The sequence below is a fragment of the Vombatus ursinus genome, unplaced genomic scaffold (genome assembly GCF_900497805.2).
Source record: "Vombatus ursinus unplaced genomic scaffold, bare-nosed wombat genome assembly UNPS02014820.1, whole genome shotgun sequence".
NCBI classification, from domain to species: domain Eukaryota; kingdom Metazoa; phylum Chordata; class Mammalia; order Diprotodontia; family Vombatidae; genus Vombatus; species Vombatus ursinus.
In genome coordinates, this window is record NW_020954598.1 from 23,942,217 (window position 1) to 23,967,105 (window position 24,889).

The 24,889-nt window shown below is 48.3% G+C and overlaps 2 protein-coding genes across 4 annotated transcripts in view; one reads left to right on the forward strand and one right to left on the reverse strand.

Moving 5' to 3' along the window:
• RNF123 (ring finger protein 123) overlaps nt 1-24,889 on the reverse strand; it is a 112,465-nt gene that overhangs the window by 586 nt on the left and 86,990 nt on the right. The window contains exons 36-39 of one of the 2 annotated variants that reach the window (XM_027837146.1): nt 1,510-1,652; nt 866-960; nt 547-632; nt 317-433 (exon numbers count right to left, since the gene is read on the reverse strand). In XM_027837146.1, coding sequence (XP_027692947.1) covers nt 331-433; nt 547-632; nt 866-960; nt 1,510-1,652 — 427 coding nt within the window. In that variant the 3' untranslated portion in view covers nt 317-330. Of the gene's footprint in view, nt 1-51; nt 434-546; nt 633-865; nt 961-1,509; nt 1,653-24,889 lie in introns of those variants that run through there. The other variant, XM_027837145.1, reaches the window with a different exon arrangement.
• Nucleotides 5,013-9,038, forward strand: AMIGO3 (adhesion molecule with Ig like domain 3). Of its 2 annotated transcripts, XM_027837149.1 has the most exons (2): nt 5,013-5,184; nt 5,716-9,038. In XM_027837149.1, the coding sequence occupies exon 2, from the start codon at nt 5,791-5,793 to the stop codon at nt 7,111-7,113; it is 1,323 nt and encodes a 440-aa protein (XP_027692950.1). In that variant the 5' UTR covers nt 5,013-5,184; nt 5,716-5,790; the 3' UTR covers nt 7,114-9,038. The 2 variants fall into 2 exon arrangements, with proteins under 2 accessions (XP_027692950.1, XP_027692949.1); XM_027837148.1 differs by having other exon boundaries at nt 5,013-9,038.

Sequence of the window (24,889 nt, forward strand, 5' to 3'; positions counted from 1 at the left end):
GAAACAGGACCAGGCTCTTGTCTCACACCTAGAAAAAAGGCAGGGCGGGGCTATATGGAATAATAATTTAATACTCACACCTGTAACTGCCCACTCCCCACCCCCTTGTAAAGCCCGTGCAGGGAGGGGAAACCGCTGTCCTTCCTGCATTGGGAAGAGCAGGGAAGAACTGCTGCTAGGAAGCGGCCTCTCACCCCCAGGGCAGGCCCAGGCTGGCGAGGGAGCTGTCCGGAAAGGGAGGCTTCTACATAGGGACATGTGCCCATCCTCCCTCAGCCTTCCCCCTGGACCCCAGGGAGCAGGCTGGGGCTCCCACCCTGAGACAGGGGCCTAAGACGAGGAAGCTGGCTTCTCGTAGTCATCCACCCCAGTGATTGTAGCTTTGCAGAAGAAACAGTCTTTGTTGTTCATCAGGTGCTGGTTGATGCAGGCTCTGGGATGGGGATGGGGATGGGGAAGGGGAAGGGGAGGGGTGGGCAGAGAACCAAGTTTCAGAGTCTTCCTTAGTCCCCTGCAGCCTTGCCCTCCCCCAGGCCAGGTACTCACTTGCAAGACTTGTGGCCACAGGGCTGGAACACAGCAGAGATGGGGTGGGCATAGCAGATGGGGCACAGGTCTTCTTCACTGGTGGGCTGCGTGGGGAGAGAAAGGGGAGTCCGGAGACTTTCATCATACATGACTCTCCCCAACATTTCCCACGGGGAAAGTGATCTTAGCTCTGCAGGAATCTCCATACATACATATAAGCAGATGTCTTATTTGCACAGAAACCCAGGCACACATGCACGAGCACACACTCACATAAAACAGCGTACAAACACACACAGATGGCTTAGGGGCACAGGGATGGTGTGCACACACTCACCAGGGTAGAGGCGGCTGCCTGCTTGGACTCCTCACTCAGATGGCCCAACATCTGATTCACTTTAGCTAATTCCTCCCGGCTGATGTAATCGGTGTCTGGGGAGAGTGAAGGTAAATCTCGTCCTGTCCGTACCCCTACTCTAGTCCTGGTGGCGTCTTAACTTTGGGATGGGGGTCCTCACCTCCCCGGCTGCTCTTGGGGCCCTGCTTTTGGCATGTTGGTGCCCCTCCTGTTACCAGAGAGAGCTTAGCTCCTCAGTTCTGGCCAGTGCCCGGAACGTGGGGGCAGGGTGGTTGGTGGAGTTGAACTCCTTACCTATTTTCTCCTAAGCACAGTGATTAGATAGCTGAAGAATGGCCTCTGGAAAAGGCAGAAGAACTGAACAGCCTCCCAAGTCCTGAGATGTCCAGACCCTCATTTCTACAGCCCTTACAATAACCCTATCTGAGGCAGACGAAGGAAGGGTTATTACCCCTTTTTGACAGTTGAAGACACTGAGGTTCAGAAATATGAACCGATTTGCCCAAGCGCATCCTCATGCTGGAGCTGGATTCTGACCCAGGCCTCCCAACTCCAAGCCAGGGCTTTTTATTCTGTGCCACTTGGCCTTGCAAGGGGAAATCTGTCTTGAATCTTGTACTCACAGCTCTGCAGGGAGAAGTGCTTCCCCTCGGGAGGGGGTGGTGTGGCCCCAGAGGCTGTGGGCTCTGGCTGGCCCAGGAGGTACTGGATGGAGCGGAGCTGGAAGCAGGGGTCCGCTAAGAGCACTTCGGTGGCTCGCTTGGCCCTGGTGGGAGGACAGACACATGGTCAGAGCCCACTTGTGATGCAGACACCCGAGATCCTAAGAGATCGCCATCCTTTCACTGCAGTTGTTGAGATGAATAGGAAGAATGAATGGCAGCCACTGCCTCCCACAGTGTAGCCATCCGTCCTGTCCCTGGAGAGGCTGACCAGGGATGAGCACCCCCATGGGACAAAGACAAAGAAAGAGTACTTCCATCAGTCACTTCCTTTGGTGAAGCCAGAGGAAAACCAATCCCAGGAGCACCTGAATCTGGTTCAGCACCAGGCAGCAGACAGCTCCCAGCACCACTTACCTAGGGAGCTGAGGTTGCCTTTTCCTCCCTCCCCCTCTGACACACAAGACTGATCTGGGGACTTGGAGTTGGAAGGGACTTTAGAGATCATCTGATCCAACAACCACATTTTAAATCTTAGAAAGCCAGACCCAGAGACAGGGTCATACCAAGTATCAGCGCCGGAACCCAGGCCCTGTGACTCCAAGTCCAGTGTTCTACCCCAGTCCAGCTGCTCAGGAGGCGGTGCTGGTCGCAGCTACCGTCCAACTCATGGTTCCCTTCCAGGGATTAAACAGCCTGGGGCTTGTTTTTGCCTTTAAGTTTCTGGGAGTCTGGGAGGGCTGAGTCCCCAGGACTGCTCCAAGCTCAGCTGCTAGCGCACATGCCAGCTTCAGCTTCCCTCTCAGACCCACCTTCCAGCCTTTTGTGGTCGGTCCCTGTCACTCTCCTTCACACTCAAGTCACACTGTGCTTTCCTGACATACAGCCCATATGTCATGGAATCTTCCCTCTTAGGGGCTCAAGTCCTTCCTTCCTCTGGGAAACCTTGTAATAGGGAAAGAACATGCCTTCGCTCTTCCATACCTGGACCCAGAAACCCATTCCATGGCAAAACAGAGACTGCACAGCTGACACAGACAGAAGGAAAACAGGCTTGTGTTGCCCAGTACTTCCTCAGGCTTGCTGGGAGGTAGACTGTGAGCTCCTTGAGGTTGCCTCTTTTTTATCCCTAACACATAATGGGTACTTAATAAATGTTTACTGATTGACTAGTAAGGGGGCAGGGGGTAGTGTCAGGGACAGACACTTTTTTTTTAATTTAAAATTTTTTTTGCAGACATCTTTCAAAGGATAAAAACAACATAGAGGTGTACAGGTCTGCCCTGGGCAGACCAAATATGGAATATTGTTTTCAATTCTGGAAGTTACATTATAGGAAGGATATTCACAAGCTGAAATGTACCTGGAAGAACACAACCAGGGTAGTGAGGGGACCTGGAAAGGAGAAGACTTGGGGGCAGGGAGGGAAAGAGGGCAAGAAGAGAAAGGTTAGAAAGACCTAGGCGCCATCAAGTATGTGAAATGCTGTCAGAGAGGAGATTTAGAGGCCTGCTTGGCCCCTGTGGGCAGACCCAGGAGCAGTGGATCACAGACAGGCAGATTTTGTCTTGACATGAAGAAAAACTTCCCAAGATGGAATGGGCTGGCTCGAGAGGGAACGAGTTCTCATTAATGGAGATCTTTACCACTTCTCAGGGATATTACTGTAAAGGGGATTTCTATCGAGGTCCTTTCTAATTCTGAACAGCTGCTCCCATAGCACCAAGATGTTGGACCCTGTTGTCCTAACTCCAAGGGTTCCTCTTTCCCAGCCTAACCTCCATATAACCTTCATTCTCTACTGGGCTAAACAAGACCCCACCCCCAAACAGACCCTGAACCCTTCCAATCTGGGCCAGCAATTTCTTCAGGATTCAGTGGACAAAGAGTGGGTCAGCAGGACATGCGTAGCAGTCCAATAATACAGACATACCCTCTGAATCCAAACAAGGCAACACCAAATATCCTTTCTGACCTCCCCAGAGAAGTTTGTGGGATGTATACCTACCTTGATCCATATAGTGCATGCCTCCACTACCCTCACTGCCACACTGAATTACAGATGGAATGAAGCCATGTTTTAGAGGAGAGGTGGAGAAAAGGGAGAGTGGCCTGAAGGCAGACTGATGGCTCTAGGCACATGGAGTCCTGAAGGAGGTGGCCTTCTGGCATTCAGTGTCTCTGGAAGCTCAAGGGCCAGTGGTACCTGGGTCACTGCCCTTGGCAGCAGTACGTGTGGGGAGAGGGGGGAAGGAGAAGGCAAATCAATACAGCAAAGTCACCACCAATAAGCTGTGACCTCTAGAATGTCTTCGATTCCTACCGGCTGGAAGTGAGCAACTGGAGGTGGAGGGCACTGATAAAAATTCAGTATTCAGACTGAAGCAGCCCTGGCTATGAGATCCCTTGGGAAGGGCCCCAGGCATCCCATCCTTACACTACCCCCAATCCTTTTCTTAGGGAAGGGCTGCCCTCACATCCATCAGAGCAGGGAGAGAGGAAAAGAGAATGGAGGCATCACAATCCTCTGAACCCCAGGAAAGACAAGGGTGAGGTGTTCACATCACACGCTTCCCAAGGATGAGAGTGACGTCCAACCTCTCCAAGGCAAGAATCCCTTCCACAGCCTCCTGGACAAGGACGCTCAGGGGACAGAGGCACTATTGAACAAGGCAGACCACTGGGCACTCCAGTATCTTCAGGCAGCTCTGTTATTAAGTTCTTCCTCCTCCTTCCCCCCATTCCCTCACCTGGGGCCTAGCTCTGTCCTCTGGGGCTGTGTGTACATGACAGCGGCCCCTCCCTCTTTCAGATGCTTGAATCTTCTCTCCTCTAGGCTGCCTCCAAGCTCTAGGACCGACAGCCTGGTCTAGTGGAAAATATGGTGGATTTGGATTTAGAAGACCTGGTGGAAGACCTCTGGTCCACAACTGACTGGCCATCTGGCTTGAGCAAGTCATTTGCCCCTCTCAGCTTCACTCCCCTTCCTCATTTCCCTAAAATATAGACAGTAATACTCCCACCACCAGGGACTGTTTTGTGGCAGATCGAATGAAATCATGTACATAAAGCAATTTCTAAACCCTAATTAAATATGATGGAAATGCTCATGATTATCACCATCCCAGTTGCCCTCCAGACACACTCTGCCAGTGTGGTGCCCAGAAATGGACACAATATTCTATGTGCGCTTTGCCCCTTTCCTTCTTTCCCCTCTACCATCTCTCTTTCACAAAACGCAGTCAAAGACAAAACACACTGTCCTAGGAAAGGAGGATGGCAGGCTCAGTCCCAGGGAGCCATGTGGGTGCATGCTGTCCTCTGGCGGTCAGCCGGAAATTGCAAGCCATTCATTAATTCCCTGGGCATCCTCCTCCTCCTCCCCTTCCTTCCCCTCCCCTCCCCTCCCAAGGACCAATCGGAGGCCTGGTAGCCCCACCCCCTCACCCTACCCAGCTCCCAGCTGGGCCACCAGTGTAAATACCAACAGACTGAGCAAGCCAGAGACAGCCAGAGAGAGCAGGGAGCAGCAACTAAGACGGCTGAGAACTAAGTCCGGGCGTGGGAGCAAGGATCACAGCCTGCACCCACCAGCTGGGGCTGGTCCTACCTGGAGAAGGGGCAGCTGGCCAGGAGGTGAGGCCAAGGGGCTAGCTGGACCAGACGGTCATGCTGGCATGATGCTGGGGGATGGGGTGGGGGCCATTCCCTTGTGTGAAGGCTGAGCTCAGTACCTCCTGGCTGGGGATGGGATGGCACTGTCCAGTGCTGGGTGCACTCAGCTGAGGGAGCAGCTGGTGTCCCTTTGATGCCTGGTTTTGCCCAAAGCAATTGCCCTTTTCCTGGGTTTTCCGGGTCTCACAAGCACATCTAGCTTGCTACTCCCTTCCTACCCAGGACAGGGAATTTTGTTCTCAACTTGTGGAAGCCTGTGCCTAGAGGACTTGTTTCCCTTTCCACTTCAAAGGCTGCCAGGAACCCCTTCGGACAACTGCTGGGGTGGGGGTGGGATCTGCTGTCCAGGGGGTTGGCTGCCACCCCACCATGGCACCTCCTCTGATATTGGTCTGTATGCTGTGGCTGTGGCTGGGGAAGCTGCCCCTACTTGAGGCAGGCACCCACAGTTCCCAGGACAATGTGTCCCACGTCCTCCACCACTGCCCAAAGGTGTGCATCTGTGCATCAGACCTGCTGAGCTGTTCCAACCGAAACCTCCATGTTGTGCCTGTGCCTCTACCTGTCATGACCACGGTGCTGGACCTTAGCTATAATGTCCTCCCCCACCTCCACCCTGGTTGGCTAGCTGCCTTGCCCCGCCTGCACATCCTTCAACTGGCCCACAACCAACTGAGGAGTCTGAGCCGGGGCACTTTCCACAATGCCAGTGGACTCCGCCGTCTTGACCTGTCCTCCAATGGCCTCCATGTTGTGGGCCACCATGACTTTGAGGGGCTCACAGGGCTGGAGGAACTGCTGCTCTACAACAACCACATTGGCTTTGTGGACCACAGCGCCTTCAGGGGGCTGGGGAGACTCAGCCGGCTCTACTTAAGCTGCAACCGCCTCACCACGTTCTCCTTCCATGACCTGCACGGACTCAGCCCTGGGCAGCTCCGGGTCCTGGACCTCTCCACCAACCGGCTGGCCAGCATCCCCGTGAATGAAGTGGTCACCCTTCCTGCCTTCATCAAGAACGGTCTTTACCTGCACAACAATCCTATCCGCTGTGGCTGTAACCTCTATCACATGCTTCTCCGCTGGAGACAGCGCGGCTTCAGCTCTGTCTGTGACTATCTCGAGGAACACGTCTGCATCGCTTTTGATGTGCCCTCCTCTCGAGTGCGATTTTTTACGCACAGCAAGGTCTTTGAGAACTGCTCCTCACCAGCCCCCGGCCTAGAGCAGTCAGACGTCCACCTGGAGGTGCAAGTGGGTCAGCCACTGCTCATCCACTGCGATGCGAGTGCCCCAGCTGCCCGCTACGCATGGGTCTCCCCGAGCAATGAGCTCCTCATGTTCCCAGGCAACAAAGACAACAGCATCCGGGTGATGAGGGATGGCAGCCTGTCCATCAAAGAGGCCCAGCCCAGCCACGCTGGTGTCTTCGTGTGCCTGGCGGCCGGCAGCCGCCTCCACCACAACCAAACACATGAATACAACGTGACCGTGCGCGTTCCACCGCACGAGTCCGAGCCCTTCAACACGGGCCTCACTACGCTGCTGGGCTGCGTGGTCAGCCTGATACTGGTCCTGCTCTATCTCTTCCTCACACCCTGCTCCTGCTGCTGCCGCTGCTGCCATCCTGTGCCCCTTGTTCCACCCCAGGAGTGCAGCGCCCAGTCCTCCATCCTGAGCTCCACCCCACCCGCTGCGGATGGACCTGGGCGCAAAGCCAGCACCCACAAACACGTCGTCTTCCTGGAGCCAGTCAAAGAAGGCCAGAATGGCAGGGTTAAGTTGGCCGTCAGTGAGGACTTTGACCTTAGGAATCCTAAAATCCTGCAGGTCAAATCGGACTCGGAATCCATCAGCTCCATGTTCTCTGACACACCCATCATGTCATAGTGGTGGCAGGGCAGTCATGGGCATTGGGGGAGGCCTGTGGCAGCCACGGTCCTCTGGATGGATGGGCCAAGCCTGGCCTTGTGGGGTGGAGGAGTACCACATATGTCCATAGTGCCGGGTTTTCCTCTTTAGATCAATACCTCTGCTGCTCCGTCTGTCAGCCTTGCCTGCGTCCCATCCCTTCCTATCCATTAAACACAACTCAAACTTGCCAGAAACAAGGCCATTAGTAGCAGCTGACAATGGACTTAATTTCTCATTGGGACCAGCCCAAAGGGAGGGAGGGCAGGGGAAAGAACATAGCGTGGCCCACGGTCCTCTCTCTGTCAAAGCAGGGGCACCCCTCAAAATGGGGAGGGTGTATTGGGTATATTGGCAGACTTCAGGGAAAAAGCCAGAAGATAAAATGACTTGCTTTTCCTAGGTGCATGGCTATACAGTCTGGATCAGCATAGGGAGGAACTGTCCCGTGGGCCATTTGGGCTGTTTGAGGGCCAAGCTGCTCTGCAGCTGGAACTCCGCTGAGGGCGGTTTTACACATCACCTGCCCCCCCCCAGCATGAGCCCTAGGCTGGGCTCCCAAGAGTCTTCTGTCCGACACACAGAACAAACAGTCCCTGCCCTTTACAGGGGGCTGGAGCTGAATTTAAGCAGTCCCTCAGCTGCCAGGATGCCTTCAGGCTCCTGAGGTCAGCTCATTCCCTGCATCTACAAAACAAACAAGCAAACAAACCTTCCTGGCTAAAAAGAAATCCCTCCAGCACACGAGGGGCTGGAGCTCCAGTCTACACAGACTCAGTCTGAGCCTCCGACCCAGGGAGAGAGCATCTCTCACAGACTCAGGCCTCCTGGAAGCTTCAGCACCATTCACCTCCCCTCCAGGAGGGGAATGTTTTCCTCTTAAGAACAGTCTTTCTGCCTTTTGCAGCATTAACACCTAGGCTAGCTCACACTGCAAAAGACATGGGGCACAGGAGTGGAAGGGCCTCTCAGAAGAAATATTCATAGCTTTTATGAATAAGGGAAGCAATGTGAACATTTCTGGGCCCTGACTGCCCAGGAATTTATCTACCAGGAAAGAATCAGCCTCTACATGGATGGATTCCTTGAGGTCTTCCTCAAAGCTGATTTGGCATTAGACTTCCCTCTGCTCCCCTCAGGACTCCTGCTGAAACTGGAGGGGAGGAGGGTTCAGACTGACAGGGAGGCGGATGAGCCCCTCCCTTCCTCAGAACTTGGTATGGTCCTCTAAGAACAACACTCCCCAAGAAAAGGAAATCTGGTAGATGTTGTTGGAGATCCTGGCAGCTGGTTGAGAATCCCTGCCTGAGCTAACGCTCCCATTATCACCCTGCTCCCCATCTCTATGCAGCAGTCTTTGGTAGTTCTGCAATGATTTAATAAAGGCCCCAAGGACAGTCACCCATGCAGCCTCTTCATTCGCCACAAAGTCAACTTGAATTAAAAAGGTCTATTTTTCTCAATTTCTAGTCTGAACATCTTTCCTCCCACCATCTTCGAGGGGCTAGGTGAGGGCCCCCCTTTCCTCCTGCCTGTATTTATCTGGTTCCAGTCCAAGCATCTCCTGTCTGAGACAGTAAATCTAGATTTAGGTGTGGGTGCCATGAGAATCCCCAGGGCATCTGCCAAAGGCCCCTATCTTGCTACTTTTGAGCATTCTAATCACTCCTCACCTAGAGAGCGCCACCTAATACCGATTTGACTCACTCTGAAACATTCTTGTAGAAATGCAATTTATACGTGAGTCCAAATATCAAAGGGAGAACTACAGTCCATATTCTGGTGAGGGCCATTTCCTTCCTCCTTGTCCCTGGGGTTCAGTCACAGTCCCTGAAAAATTCATGTATGACACCAACTGGTCAAATTCCTGCCTTGAGCATTGCTAGGACAGGTTCAGAGGCAGAGGCAGCCGCACTCCTTCTCCTCCTGGTTCTGGAATATGCCACTTTTATTATCCTGGGCAAACCCACTGAATGGCCCTGGGCAAGTAATTTATTTTCTCTGGACCTTAATTTTCCCATTTGTAACGTGAGGAGCTAATCCTTTGTTTCTCAGAATAAAACATGAGAAGCTCAGCAGGAGTCCTGGGAGGTGGGAAGGGGCCAGGTAACTCCATGAGATTGCTACAGATTTTCTAAGGACTTAAAAATCTGCTTTCTTGGGGATAGCCAAGAGATATTGTGCCCACTGCCAAAGGTTGGGCCTTCCAGTGGTCTGCTACTAATACTATTTATCACCCACGTGACCCAGGACAACTCACATCCCCTTTCTGGGCTGATTTTAGCATTTGTAAAAAGAAAAAAAGGGGGGGGGGCATGGATGAGTGGGCAGGGGTGGGGTTGGACTTGAAGGTTATTTCCTGTTCTCAGCACAATAATCTTATAATTACACATTTCCCTAGTTTGGCCTAGTTTGAGTTTTCTTCTTTCACTATCACTCTCCTGCTCTGGTAAGGGAGATGGGTCAACCTCTTGGCCTCCAATGCCTCTGTGCATGACTGAGGTGGAACAAAATCCCTCTCCCCCAAGGGATCTGGAGTCTGGAAATCTGGGCTTTAAGCCTAGCTCTCCTATTTCATTATCTATGTGACCACAAGCAGACCCTTTCCCCTTTCGGGGCTTCAGGATGCTCTCAAAGGTCTCTTCCAGCTCCAGATCTGATGATCAGATGGTTTCAGCACGGTTTGCTGCTGCTGACGTTCGGTCATTTTCAGTCGTGCCCGACTCCCTGTGACCCCACTGGGGTTTTCTTGGCAAAGATACTGGGGTGGTTTGCCATTTTCTTCTCTAGCTCACTTTATAGATGAGGAAATTGAGGAGCGCAGGGTTAAGTAACTTGCCCAGGGTCACACAGCTAGGCCAGACTTGAACTGGGGTGTTTCTGACTCCAGGCCCCATGCTCCATCTACTGCGCCACCTTGCTGCCTTTAGCACAATAAAGTTATTCAAGAAAATCTGAGTGGAAAAGTCAGAGAAAGGAAAACAAGACACAGATGCCTAGAGATGGATGAGTTTACAGAGCTCAGCCTTCTGTTCTTACCATGTCTACGGTCTGGCCACAGAAAGGATCGGTTAGTGTGGCCCAAGGGACAGACTGCCCCTGTTCCTACATCTACTGCAGCCTGTTACAAGCTCCCCCTTTAATACCTCTTCCTCCTTCCATACCCCAGATCCAGGCCTGTCTATCTAGTCAGAGGGAAACTAGGTTTTAATGAGCTTAATAGGACACAGCTGGAGTAATGAGGATACAATTATACATACATACGTATATATGCATTATATTTACATGTGTGTGTGCATATCTGTGTATATTCCAGATTATTATTAAACAAAGGGCCATGGGATTTAATGCTGCAAGGGACTTTAAATGTCACCTGATCAAAGGATGTTATAGATACAGAAAATTAGACACAGGAAAGGGGAAGGACTTGCTCAAAGTCACATAGATGGTAAGAATAGTGCTAGGCCTGGAACCCAGGTCTCTGGCCTCCACAGGCAGTGCTCTCGCCTCTAGAACACATCTCCCAGAGAACTTATCCTCCCTTGCCACACCCCACCTCACCAAGGCACTTCTATCCATCTCTAGTGATTTCCCATCCAAACAAGAGGGACGGATACCACTGTCTTCCACATTGCTGGTCTCCTCTCAGATAAGTTCAGAAAGCCCCTGGAATTGACTCCTGACACACATGGTGAAGAAATCCTTCTAGGGAATTCTGCCTTGGAATTTTCCCTCCCTCCACTGGCTATGTTAAACCACCTCTACGTGAGCTGGAGCTCCCAGCTGGAGTGGTCTCAGTGTCACATCCTCAGTCAGCAGCTCTTCTGTGTCTCTCCTAAGACTTGGGGGTGGGGGGAGGCCGGAACCCCAGAGAGCAGGAGACACTCAGGGAGTGCTTCTGAGTAGCAGATCTGGCTCAGAGGGAGGGTGCCAGACAGGGCCACAGAAACCCTTCAGCAGGCATTGTGACCATCCTCCCTCCTGACAGTGAATGAAGAAAGAGAACCAAGGGTGGCCAGTGGGCAGAGTTCCAGGTCGCCCATTGTAGGACCTGAGTCAAGTTATTTACCTCCTCTGGACATCAGTTTTGCTCTCTCTGAAGTGAGGGAGACTATTCCCTTGTGAGACAGTGGGAACCTTGGGAGATAAGAAGGAGGTAGGTAAATCCATGGGATTACTACCGATTCTCTAAGGGATTAAATCTGACTCTTGGGGTTCAGCCAGAAGACATGGGGCTCACCGCCAAAAGCCATGGGGCTCACCGCCAAAAGCCAGGGCCCAGTTAGGGGAGTCTGGTAGGAAGATTGTTCAGGGCTAAGGAAGATTTTAGGAACAAAGATGGGAAACATTTTAAAAAGGAAAAACCCAGAGTCTGATTGGTACCATGCCTGTCTACCTTCTCTCTATCAACTGTCCAGACTAAGGAAGAGCTGATCCATCCATCATACCCACAGCTTAAGTTAGCTGGGATAAAGAAGGGAAAACATGACTGAAACACAAAAACACAGAATGTATTACAAAGCGAAAGACAGAGTCTGCAGGTCATCTCTGCCAGTTCACAGGAACACAGTATTTAAAGCAGAAAGGGACCTGCTCTAGGAGGCTAAATGACTTGTCCAACATTATAATGGTTTTCAGTCATTTTTTCAGTCATGTCCAACTCTTCCTGACCCCATTTGGGGTTTTCTTGGCAAGGATATTGGAGTGGTTTGCCATTTCCTTCTCTAGCTCATTTTCAGATGAGGAAACCGAGGCAAACAGGGTTAAGTGACTTGCCCAGGGTCACATAGTTTGGAAGTATCTAAGGCCGGATTTGAACTCATGAAGATGAGTCTTCCTGACTCCAGGCCCCACACTTTAACCACTGTACCACCTAGCCATAATTTGAACCCAAGTCTTCTGGCTCCAAACCTAGAAGTTCTCCACTATCCCAAAGTGCCTTCCACTGACATAGACAACTGAGGGCTGGCAAGGTCACAGGAATATGTTTTGTGACCAGCAGAGGAGATAGCAAAGTTGGATTTAAAGAGGTGAGAAAACTATTATCTACTCTTAGTTTAAGGGAAGGTAGGTATTTAGTGCTGGAGAAAGAGATGGCAAACCACTCCAGTATCTTTGCCAAGAAAACCCCAAATGGGGTCATGAAGAGTCAGACACGACTGAAATGACCAAACAAGGCCTTTAGTACACGTAAAAGAATGGGCTTTCTCATTGATATCTGGTAGATTTCCAGGCACCAGAAGAGCTCCCACTTCTCCAATACTTCCCTTCTCTTGGGAAAAGGAGCCTGGACTCCCTCTTGCCCATAGGATTCAGGAGAGAGGAAGTGAGTTTTCCAGGCCCCTGCTCTTGCCAGGGGAACATATTGCCTCCCACTTGAAGCTTTTAAATGTCAGGTGTTACACAAATACCAAGCATTATTAATAATTTAAAAACCATCCAACGAAATATGGTCACAACCAAGCATCCTGGTGGGAGTATACTGGACTGAGAGCCAAAAGAGGAAGGTTCCAGCTCAATATCTTAGTGACCTGAGGCACTTGTCATATAACCTCTCTGTGCCTCAGTTCTTCAGTTCTATTAAAGCCTTGTCTATGCTTCCCAATGGATGTGATCAGACAATATATATGGAGTACCATGGGTTCCTTGTAATTAAGTAGCTCTAAATGGGTGATTTAAAGAAAGACACGTAATAGCAGTTTCACCCTGCCTTGGGCTGGGCTGGGGACCAACAGGTTAGATATTGCTGAGGCCCTGGGATGGTGCTTCAAACCACACTGCTAAAGGACACAGGGTCAATGCCAGCTCTCGTGCCTTCAAGGTTCCCTAGGTCTCTGCAGCGGAATAGAGTGGCCTTCCTGGCCCTCGCCCTGGCCTGTTTGCTGGCAGGCAGAGCTCTGAAAATTTAATGAGGGTCCCTTAGGGATGCAGCAAAGCTCTCTGCAGCATTGACAGACAACCCTGCAGCTGCCCAGATCCAAGGTCTGAGTGCCCCAGGCAACAGACTGAGTGCCAAGAGCAGAGCTGAGAGGATACAGAGTAGTGCTGGTGAGGGCTAAGATAGGATTACCCTCCTCTTAAAGTTGGTGAAAAGTGGATGTTACTACTTCACTACCTGGGCAATATTGGTAAGGTGGGCTTTGATGGACACTTCCCTGAAGGTCAGGAGCCAATCTGTGAGTAATTAGTATCTGAGAACAAACAGCAACTGGTCATAGGCAAGTTTAATTGGTTTTTTGGGGTATCATTTTCAAGGTGTGCAAATGGACTGAAAGTTGACCCCTGGATGGAAGGGCAAGTGCCCCAGGGAGCAGGAGCATAGGCTCCAGGAATGGCTGACAGCCATGAGGAAACCATCTCTAGGAGACCATCAGCCACATGGCAAGGCCAGGCTCAGAAATGACTTAGATCGGCAAAGGGGGAGCACTCAGCCCAGTTGTCCTGGCAGTTAATGACAGATTAGGGACACTTGGGAGAATATTCTCAGGCTTTTGAAACTAAAGTCTTTGGCTCTATTTTATCATGTTCTTTCCCCTTAAAGTCCTTTCTGAAAATTTTTGGGAACTAAGGGAAACGGAAAGAAACTCAAGTTAAGAAATTTGGGGGCTTTGAAGAATCTAGGGGTCATTCTACAGAGGAAGAAGCTAACGCTCAAGTCACATAGCTCAGATGCAGCAGAATTGGGACTCAAAGGCAACTCTCAACTCCCAGTTCTGGGCTTTTTCCACCATAAAGTAGTATTTGGGATTAAGTGTGAGTCCTGTCCCCCTTCCTATAACTTGGATGGTGTCTAAGTGTCTTCCAACTCTAAATTCCACGACCACTGTACAAGGCACTCTTCTCCCTCAAAGAGGCCGGACCGGCCTGAATCAGCCCCTGAGAAGGCATGGCAGCTATTGCCTCCTGGAGAGAAGACATCCAGTCACTCGTCTTTCAGTCAGAAGGACTTGCTTGGCCCTGGCAGCTGCCCCTGCCTCTACCTCCTGCTGCCTTCCAAGGGCATCTCTATCTATGCTATGTGTTTCTCAGCGCTTCTGACACGAAGCCTCCCCTCTCCCCTTACCCCCTTCAACGGGAGTCACCAACACCTCTACACTCAGATCCATTGAAGGTCACACATCCCCTCAAAGATGTCTTGGTCTAAGGTCTAGATATCTGTTCCCAAGGACCTGATCACTGGACCTAGAATAAAGCAGGCATCCACAAATGTTTGTTGAGTGAATGGGTGAAAGAACACAAACGCAAGAATGCCCCCTCTGCAACAAAACCACAGTCTGGGAAGCCATCCAGGCTCTCTCAGAAGAAAGAGAAAGCATACCTATGCCACTGAGATATGGGACCATGGGAATATTTCTTACTTAGCCTTAATCACTGAATGGGCTTTGCCTCCACCCAACTGAGACCTGGTAAAGACCACAGCTTAAAAAGGCACTACATCCGGGGCCATCTCCAGTCATCCTGATCTAGGTCTTGCCACTGGACCCAGATGGCTCTGGAGAAGAAAGTGAGACTGGTGACCTTGCACAGCCCTCCCTCACTTAAAGCCAATTCATTTGTATGGTATGGCATCACCTCCCTGATGTCATGGTCCTTTTCGAGAACGAAGGACAAATAACAACAATGATACCATGGGAAGGAGAGCCAGGAAGGACCTTTGGTATAACCTAATCTGCCCCTCTCAATTTACAGATGAGAAAACAGGCCCACAGCCTCGCCCAAGGTCACAAAGCGAGCCTGTGCCAGTTTTCTGACTCCAAATCCAATGCCCTGAGCAGATGAAAAATACTCTGACACCTCCTTCCCCCTACCACGTGTGTGCACATGTGCATGTACATACACACACACACATGCACATGCACGTGGGCGCGCAGCCTCCTCCACAGCTTAGGGAGTCCCTGGGTTGTCAGCAACACAGAGTAAAGGCACAGCTGGAACACCAAGTAAGCCAGAAGCCTGAGGCCCACCCAGGCTGCAGACCTGCTCATCTCTGGACTGATGCTGGCGAATGCCAGTTGTGACCCTGGGACAGCAACTCAAGTGGCACATCTCTTGTGAAGGGAGAGGATGCCAAAGCTGTGGCAGTCACAGGAATCTCAGAATTCAGGGCTGGCATGAGTCTTAGGCATCATCTAATCCAACCCCTTCATCTTACACATGGGAAGACTGAGTCCCAAAAGGCTGAAATGTCCTAATGGCCAATGGCACACAGTTAGCTACATGAAAAATCTAGAAGTCTTTTGACTCCAGAATGACGGTTCCTGCCTAATAATTAATAAATTAACAAATAAATAAATAACAGCTAAGATTTACATAGCACTTTAAGGTTTGCAAAGCCATTCCCATATGTGATCTCATTTAATCCCCACAAAAGCTTTATGAAGTGGGTGTTATCCTCATGTTACAAATGAGAAGACTAAGGCTAAAGATTGATTAAATGACTTTCCCAGGGTCAAAAAGCTAGAAAACATGTGAAGCAGGGTGTGAAACTCCAGTGTTCTGCATCCCCAAGTCTAGCCCCCTGTCTAGGTCCCTGTGTGGTTCAGTCCAGCATCCACTGTTCTCCATGGGTCATTAGTGGGCCAGAAATGGGCTGGTTTGGGGCAGGAAGCCATGAGTCCCTGCACACTAGCTCATTTCTCTGTATCCAACATCCCATATACTACATGCAAACGAGGCGACATTCTGGTTCACAGAGTCCAGTCCAGGACAAAACCAGAACTGCCCAACAGTGCCTGTGGGTTGCCCATGGAGAGTTGCAAACAAACACTGAGAGAGCTTCCCAGGAATGGGAAGGCGAACTGTGGGTCTGTTCTGAGCAGAGAGAGAGAGAAAAAGGCTCTGGGACAGAAGGATAAAACTCTAGAATTTTGGTGAGGACGGGATGGATGGAGGGACAGCCAGATAGATAGTAATAACGGCTCCCATTTCTATGGCACATTAAGATTTACAAAGCATTCCATTTGCCTACACCAGAAGATCTGGTCCCAGTAGCCCATCCAGATGAAATCAATCTCTGAGGTCCTTTTAATCCAACCCTCTCATTTTAAAGAAGAGGAAAGTGAGGCCCACTGAGGAAAAGCAAATTCCTCAAGGTCATAAAACTGATAGGTGACAAAGCCAAGACTCAAATTCAGAGCTCTTTCCATAAAAAACATGGCTAAAGCATCCTCCTCTGACCCTTCAGCAGCTACCACTCAGGTCCCCTCCTCCTACCCCTGATCCCCCCAACCCTACCCTGGCCAAAGCCTTGATAAAGGGGCTTCAGACACCAAAACAAGACCAGAGGTAGGGAAACAACCACCCAAGGCCCACATCTCCATAGCCTAGGCAGCCCTTTAGCCAGAAACCTTGTAGATCAGGCTTCTGGAATGACCCTTCCCAGCAAATTAACAGTATTAACTCCCATTTCTATAGTGTTTTAAGGTTTACAAACTGCTTTCCTCACATCTCCATGAAGTACACTATTACTGTCCCCATTTTACAAATGAGGAAACTGAGGCTAAGGAATGAAATGACAGCCCAAGGTATTTCAAATGGAGTTAGAACTCAGACTGAGATCCACTGGCCACCATACCCGAAGGTCAGTCTTCTCTCTATGATATCATAAGCTGTACATGTCAGAAGCCCTGGACAGAGCTGCAAAAAAGGACCCTTTCTAAGCCCCCAGGTTCTGCGTACAGATCCTGGTCAGGAGAGGAATGCCCATGCCAACCCAGCTCCAACAACTTGGCATTCTCTTCTTCAGGCTCACAGTGAATGATGCCACCAAATGATGCCGCCTTCCTCACATCCCCAGACCTACTTGAACTTCAAATTCCACTTGGGTCACTGAGCTTCATACAACTCCTACTGCCAACTTGAGGGGGACAGCCCCAGGGCCTGAAAGGCTCAGTAACAGGATGAGTGACTATGGGTCACCTGAAGGAAGGACTGGGAGGGACTGCCCCTTAGGTATAGGCAGGTCTCACCATAGACAAGCTAAGTAAATGCACCCAGTGCTAGGACAGTGATGCCAGAAGAACAAGAGGCCACACTACTCCAAGGCACCAGATTTACCAGTGAAATGACTCCATCTATTATCAACTGATCCCTGTAGGGTAATGAAAAATACCCAAGGGGAAAAAACTTCCTGGCAACTGATTCTGGGTCCTAATCAACACTATATGGCCTGGGCAAGTCCTTGAGCCTTTCTGAGCCTACATAAGAGGGAAGGGAATAAGCATTTACATAGTACCTACTACATGCCAGGGACTATACTAAATACCTTACAAATATTACCTCATCTGGTCCTCATAACAACCTTGAAAGGTGGGTGCTGTTATTATCCCCATTTTACAGTTGAGGAAACTGAGGTAACAGAGGTTAAGAGATTTGCCCAGGGTCACAAAGTTAGTGTCTGAGTTTGAACTCAGGTCCTCCTGTCTCTAGGCCCACAGCCTATCCACTGCACCACCTTGGCTGCCTCTCTAAAAGCCAAGAGCACAGTCATTCTAGACTAGAGCCTTGTGGGAAACCTGGCTCTAAATTACTAGGAGAAGTCAAACAGCTGCTTAATGAGGCCACTGATGCTAAGCTAGCTTGGAGGCTGATGTTGATCTGATCTGATCTGTGAGTGGGAGGCACTAGGGTGCAGGGGCCATTCTAGGGGAGGCTGCCTTACTTGTTTTGATGTCTTGTTGCCCAGAAAGGAGTTGGGGGTGAGACTTGGGGTGGATGGGGTGGGGAGGCAACCAAGACATGACTCAGGTCCCCTACCATAGTTAGTCACAGTTCCAGAAGGACAAACAGATACTGGCCCCAACTACCCCCTTGAAGCTAAAAACTGTTCCTTCAACTCCTCCCTTCCATTTGGAGTCCTCAGACTTTCACAGGTCCAAGGAGAAGAATTATGTGCTTCTGCTTGCCTCAAGGGGCAAATACGAAGGAATACGAAGGAAAGAGAACACTTAGTATTCTGCAGCCAGACCGTCTGGAGTATTGCTCCTTTGAAACACGAACACAGGAGCTCTGGGTAGGGCTGCCTGGGAGCTGGAGGAACCCCTAAGGGTCAGTACATTCCTCTGGCCCCACTGGCTGAATCAAGACATCACAGATGGCACATCTCATTCTCCGGGTCCAGTCAATTCAGCTAAAGGGGTGGAATGAAAGGAAGACCCGACTTCCTGCAGTCACAGACCTAGGCTTTAAGCATGTCCCATTGAGGATGCCCATCAATTGGGGAATGGCTGAAAAAACTGTGGTATGTGATTAAGATGTGATACTACTGTGCTATAAGAAATGATGGGCAGGATGCTCTCAGAAAAACCTGGAAAGACTTATATGAGCTGATGCAAAGTGAAATGTACTGTGTACAAAGTAACAGCAATACCGTAAGATGATCAGCTGTGAATGACTTAGCTATTCTCAGCAACACAATGATCCAAGACAACTCTGAAGGATTCATGATGAAAAATGCTATCTATCCCAGAGAAAGAGCTGAAGGTGTCTGAATACAGATTGACGCATGCTTTTTTGACTTTCTTTATTTTTCTTGAGATTTTTTCTGGTCTGTTTTCTTTCACAACACGATTAATATGGAAATATGTTTTGCCTGACTATATATGTATAACCTATATTGAATTACTTGCCTTCTCGATGTGGGGGGGGGGAAGGGAGGAAGGAAGAGAATTTGGAACTCAAAGTTTTTAAAAACGAATGTTAAAAATGGTTCTTACATGTAATTGGGGGAAAATAAAATACTAATATAATTTTTTTAAAAGGATGTCCCATGGCCCTAATCACTACTTTCATATGAATCACAGAATAATAGCATTGGAAGGGACCTCTGCAGTCATCTTGTCCAACCCATGTTGAAAAGAATTCCTGACATGCCCAGATGGTCATCTAGCCTCCACTAAATACCTCCAAGAAGAGGGAGAGCCGTATTTACTGATTCCACTTTTGGACAGCTCTAATGTTGGAGCTGCGGCACTCAGAACCAAACAGAAGACTCCACATGAGGTCTGAGCAGGGCAGAGGAGAGATGGATGACCACCTCCTTCATCTGCTTCCCTTAATGAAGCCCAAGATGGCACCAGGCTTTCTGGCTGTCCCATCATAGTGCTGACATAAGTGGGAGGTCATGGGATTTGGAGCTGCCTGGGCTTGGAGTCAGACTTCAAATCCAGTCACTTACTTGGCAGTGTGACCCTGGGCAAGGTAACTGCCCTTCTCTCTGCCCCAGTTTCCTCATCTGTAAAATGGGGATCATAATAGCACCTATCTCCTGGGCTGCTGTGAGGATCAAATGGGATAATATTTGCAAAGCACTTAGCACAGTGCCTGGCACATGGGAGGCACTTCACAAATGCTTGTTTCCTTCTTTCTTTCCTAAACCCATGTTGTTTTTGTTTTTGTTGTTTTTTTTCCAGAAAACTAACCATACTTCCCCCAACTGTCTGTATTTGTGAAGTTGATTTTTTTAACCTAAATATAAGACTTTACATTTATCCCTACCGAATTTTATCAGATTTAGTCCAAGGCGCTAGCCTGTTAACATCTTTTTGGATTCTGACTGTCATCCAGTATGTTAGTGCTCTCTCTCTCTCTCCTGTTTTTGTATTATCTTGCAAATCTGAAAAGCACGTCATTTAAACCTTTATCCAAGCCATTGATAAAAATGTTTACAGCCGAAGGTCTAGCACAAATCCCTGTGACTATGGTCCTCACTGGAGTATTCCTGCTAAGTTGACAGTGAGTCTTAGTTATTCAAACAGTTCTACATTTATTTAATTGTATTGCTTTCTAGTCCACATAGATCCATATTTTCCACAAAAATACTGGGATATACATGACCAAATCCTTTGTTAAAAGACAGATAAATTCTACTGACAACATTCCCCTGATTTATCAGTTTAATAGCCCAGCCATAAAAGGAAATAAGGTTAGTCTGGCATGATAAATGCTTCCTGATGCCATGCTAACTCTGTAAGCCCTGCTTCCTTTGCTACAGTTTCCTTATCTCCATCATCTCCATCATCATCATTATCACATTTATATAGCATTTATTACGTGCTATTAATGATCCATTTAATAAATACACTTATTGAACCATTCTTGAATCTTCCCAAGAATAAAAGTTCACTGGCCTATATATTTTTCAGATCCTATTCTCTTCCCTTCTTTGAAAACTGAGACAACATTTGTTCTTCAGTCCTGAAGAAACTCTTATGTTTTCTATGATCTTTCATAGATCAATGACAATAGCTTGGAAGCCACATCTGTAACTTCTTTGTGTACCTGAGGATGTTGTCCATCTGGGCCAGGTGACTTGAATTCATTAAGGGCAGCCAGATGGTCTTTTAATAGCTTCTTACCTATCTGAGGTATTTTGTCACTTCCAACACAAAGAATAATTCTCCTTGGCAGGAAAGACAGAAGTGTGATAAGAATTGAGCAGCTCTGAATTCTCTGGGCTTTTGGTTATCACCATCCCATCTACCCTGAGCAGGGATCCTATGCCATCTCTTCTGCAGTCCTTTTCATTCCCCCCCCCAAAAGCTAAAAGGCAGAGTTTTGCTGGGCCACGCTTCCCTCAGCAGCCTCAGCTCACTGGTACTGGAGCCTATTTCATAGGATTCTACAATACTGTTCCATTCATCTAGTTACCTGCTTTTGTGTCTATTTTCTGTACATGTCCTTTTTGTTTTGGTTTGATTTTATATCTAAATGAGACAACTCTCTCTTTAGGGACAATTTCCTCCTCAGAATTCCGAAGTTTCTTCTTGAGAGTTTCCCATCTCTTCAGGCTTGACTTCCCCCACAGAATTTTTTAGTCTGAGATCCTATTGAGCCTTCTTATAAACCCTCTAAAATCCGCTTTCCCAAAATCCACAATTCATATCAGACCATGCCCAGCTTTCTTCTCCTTCACTACCACGAACTCTAGGAGGGAGAGGCTTCTCGCTCCACTTCCCCCCACAAAGCTCCCCATCATTTCCATCCCAGTTCCTGCCTGTTGTGACAATCAGATCCGGTACAGTTTCTACACATTTTGAAGGATAAAATTAATCATTAAGGAAAGTATCTGCTTTGGCAGAGAAAAACATCAAGCAGATGTCTGGATAACTGAAGTCTCCTAAGGCTGCTTCTGTGCGAGGCTCATGATCTGTTTCTCAAACCCCTCATCTATTTCTTCTTTCTGTCCAAATGGTCTGTGGTACACCGAGGACAAAATTGCTTCACCCATCTTCCACTGCTCTTCTCCTAAATGCTTTCCACTATTATTAACCTTCCCCCACACCCCTCATTCACATGGGCATATTTTCTTGCTATACCTTGCCCCATCCTGCTTCTTCTGACTAAAGTATACCCACCCATCTTGAGCCCGTGCCAGTCCTAAGTTTCATTCCACCCCATCTCAATGATACCTGGAAGGTCAAACTGCCTTCCTGCATTAGAAGCTCGAGTTCCTCCTGCCCGCTGCCTATATTTTGGGCATTTGTGCACAGATATTTGAGGCCGTGGGTTTTGCTCCTGACTACCTTCTTAAATGTTGTCCTGTGGGAAGCTCTGGGTGCACTGACTGCTCTTCCTCTTCCTTCATTGTAGCTGCTCACTCTGGGGGCTAGCTTGGTGGATAGAGAGAGGCCACACTCTACTTCTGCTACTGCCACCATCCTAGCTCAAACCCTTATTGACTCATGATTTCTAGTTTAAAGCCCTTTTGATCATATTTCCAAGACACCTGACAAACATATTCTTATCACTGTTAGGTATACTCCATCCCTGGTAAGGAGTCTGTCATCCCTATGTTTTAAGCTGTGGTCTATCCAGAAGACCAAATCACATTATCGGATACCACCTTCTTGGCCAGTTATTCCCTGCCCAAACCAGTTTTTCTCTTTTATATTCCATGTCTTCCAAAGGCAAGAGTGAAGAAAACACATGTGCCCCTGTGGTATTTAATTTCTTGCTCAAGAATTCAAAATCTTTGGCAATACTTTGTAGGTTCCTTCTGGCAGTATCATTTGTGCCCACATGAATCACCAAAAATGGGCAGCAGTTATATGTTCTGATGAGACTTAAGAGGTTCTGTTATGTTTTGGATACATGCCACAGGAAGACGACAGACCTCTGATATTGTTTTTAGCAGGTAGCCAAATAGCTGTCTCAGTTCCCTTGAGCAGCCAGACAAATTTCCCCATGCTTTGTAAAGTTCAGCTTCTTGTAAAGTCCCCAACGTCTCTATTTCTGGGTATGTTCCATCAATATCACTGTCATGTCTTGCCAATTGTTCCTAACCCCTCAATAGCTCCCGTATCTGCCCTGCTCCTTTCGCTGTTCTAGTTCACACTCATCACCTTTGCCTGAATTATTTCTAACTGCCACTCAATCTCTTCTTCAATCCATCCTTCACATGCTCCTTTAGTAAGCTTTTTAATGCACCACTCTGATCAGTTACTTTTCTAATTTAAAAAAGGCACCCCACTGCATATGGAATAGAGTATAACCTCCTGATCCTGGCATTTCAAGGTCTCCAAAATCTGACTCTACACTGCTTTCTCACCCTTGTCTTATATTACCACGTCACATACTCTACAGTCAGTTCAACAAGATTTGTTAAGCCCCTACCAGAGGGCACCGTGATATGGTGGACAGAGCACTGGCTCTGTTGTAAGAAGCACTGGGCTCAAATATGGCCTCGAACCCTTAATATCCTTGTGAATTTGGGCAGGACACTTAACCTCTTTAGGCCTCAGTTTCCTCATCTATAAAGGGAGGGGGTTGGACAAGCCAGCCTCTGAGGACTCTTTCAGCTTTACATTTATATTTCTGATCTGTGATCTTAGTGCAGTACAGCACTACTCCTTAGGGATGCAAATTCAAAAATGAAACAACCTGTGAAATCAAGAAACTTACATTCTTTTACCAGAGGGATATAGCAAACACAGGTAAATAAATTCAAGGTACTTTGAGAAGGCAGAAAGCATTAACAATTGGGAGAGCCATGGAAGGTTTTGGGGAGAAGGCAATATCTGAACTAGGCGCTTGAAGATAAAGATTCTGAGAGACAGAGAGGAAGAGCCCATTCCAGACATGGAGGAGAGCCTGTGCAGAGGCAAAGAGGTGGGAGATAGAGGTTGAGTCTGAGGAATAACCAGTAATCTGGTCTGGCTAGAACAGAGTTTGTGAAGGAGAGGTATGTGAGATAAGACCAAAAGGTTGTTTGGAGCCAGACTGCAGAAGGCCATTTAAATAATTTCAGTCCAAGAATACTGTATTGTCTCCCAGAAGCAACAGGAAACCCCTGAAGGTTTTTGAGCAGGGGAGTGACATAATCATGTGCCTTAGGAAGATTATTTTAGCAGCTGAGCAGAGGACTGACTGGAAAGAGGAGAAACTGGAAGTAGGGAGGCCAATTAGAATGTTGTTTCAATAGTCCTGGGGAAAGGTGATAGAGTTCAACCTGAACTGGGGTGATGTCAGCGTGTACAGGGAGGAGACAGGTTATGGAGGCAAAAGCATGATTTGGAAACTGACCGAGTGAGGGAGGTGAGGGAAAGGAAAAGAGTCGAAAATGCTTCCATGCCTGGGTCAGATAGTCCTTAGATAAGTGCTGTCAAATCCCTTGCTTCCCCATTCTACTGATGCTTCAACCTTGTCTGGATAACTCAACTCCCACCATCTGTAAAGCCTCCAAAAAGAGTTGAGCTTAATTCTTCACACAAGAAAAATCAAGTGGATGAAGAACATCTATTGTCCAGTCTATGACATGCAGTTCAAAGGATTATAAATTGAGATCTGGAAGGGAGTCCAGGTACAGAGACAGCTCATAGAACTAATCCATAAGTGCACATATTTTGAACAGATATAGCAAATGGACATAAAATAAGTCCAGAATTGAACAAGAAAAGAAGAGTGGGTAGGATTGCCTTTGGCAAATTGTGTAACACTTTTAAGGATCCACAGCTTCTCCCTGAAACAAAGGCCAATTTTTCAAACATCAATATGGTTCTGGGGATGCTGACTGGTTGCAAGTCATGGAATACCAGTCTCCAAAGAATTAAAACCACAGGAGGTCACACAAAAGACAAAGGAGAAGTAAGCATGCTGCAAAATACTACCAATTAAGAATTGTGCTAAATGTTATCAAAGAAATGTCTAACTGGAAAGGGAGATGGACTGGTCAGCTAGCAAAAAGGAGGGATCGCCAATGAATAGCCTCTGGGCTTCACGGATGTCTATCCAAAATCAGAAGATCTTCGCCCACATGGGGTAAAGTCAGGAATAAATGGTGGAAGTCATAAAGATGTGAATCTAGCCTTAATATCAGGAAAAACCTTCTAACAGCAAGAGCTGTACAAAAGGGGAAAAGGTCTACTCAAGAGCTGGTGAGTTCCCTCTCCGTAGAGGTCTTTGAGCAGAGGCTGGATAACCATTTGTCAGCTATGTTATATTAGAGATGTCTTTTGTGCACAGGTTGGATTACATGACTGCCAAGGCTCCTTCCAGCTTTCAAATTCTGTGGTTTTGTGATTGACAGGAAAGTCTTCTGCATGTAGAGGATTTACAGGAGGGCACAGATAAGCTTCACATAGGGGGCAAAGGCATGGAAGAGAAAGTATTTCCCCCATTAGAATGTAAAGATCTTGACAGTCCAGGCTTTCTTGTACCTATCTGTGTAACCCCCAGTGTTTGGCACAGTGCATTACACATAGTAGGCCCTTAATTAATGTCTGTTGAAGCCTTAGGTTATTTCTCTGGATGTCTAGCG

What these genes read in the sequence shown, in the direction of transcription:
- AMIGO3 (XM_027837148.1), top strand. Translation starts at nt 5,593, where the DNA reads ATGGCACCTCCTCTGATATTGGTCTGTATGCTGTGGCTGTGGCTGGGG.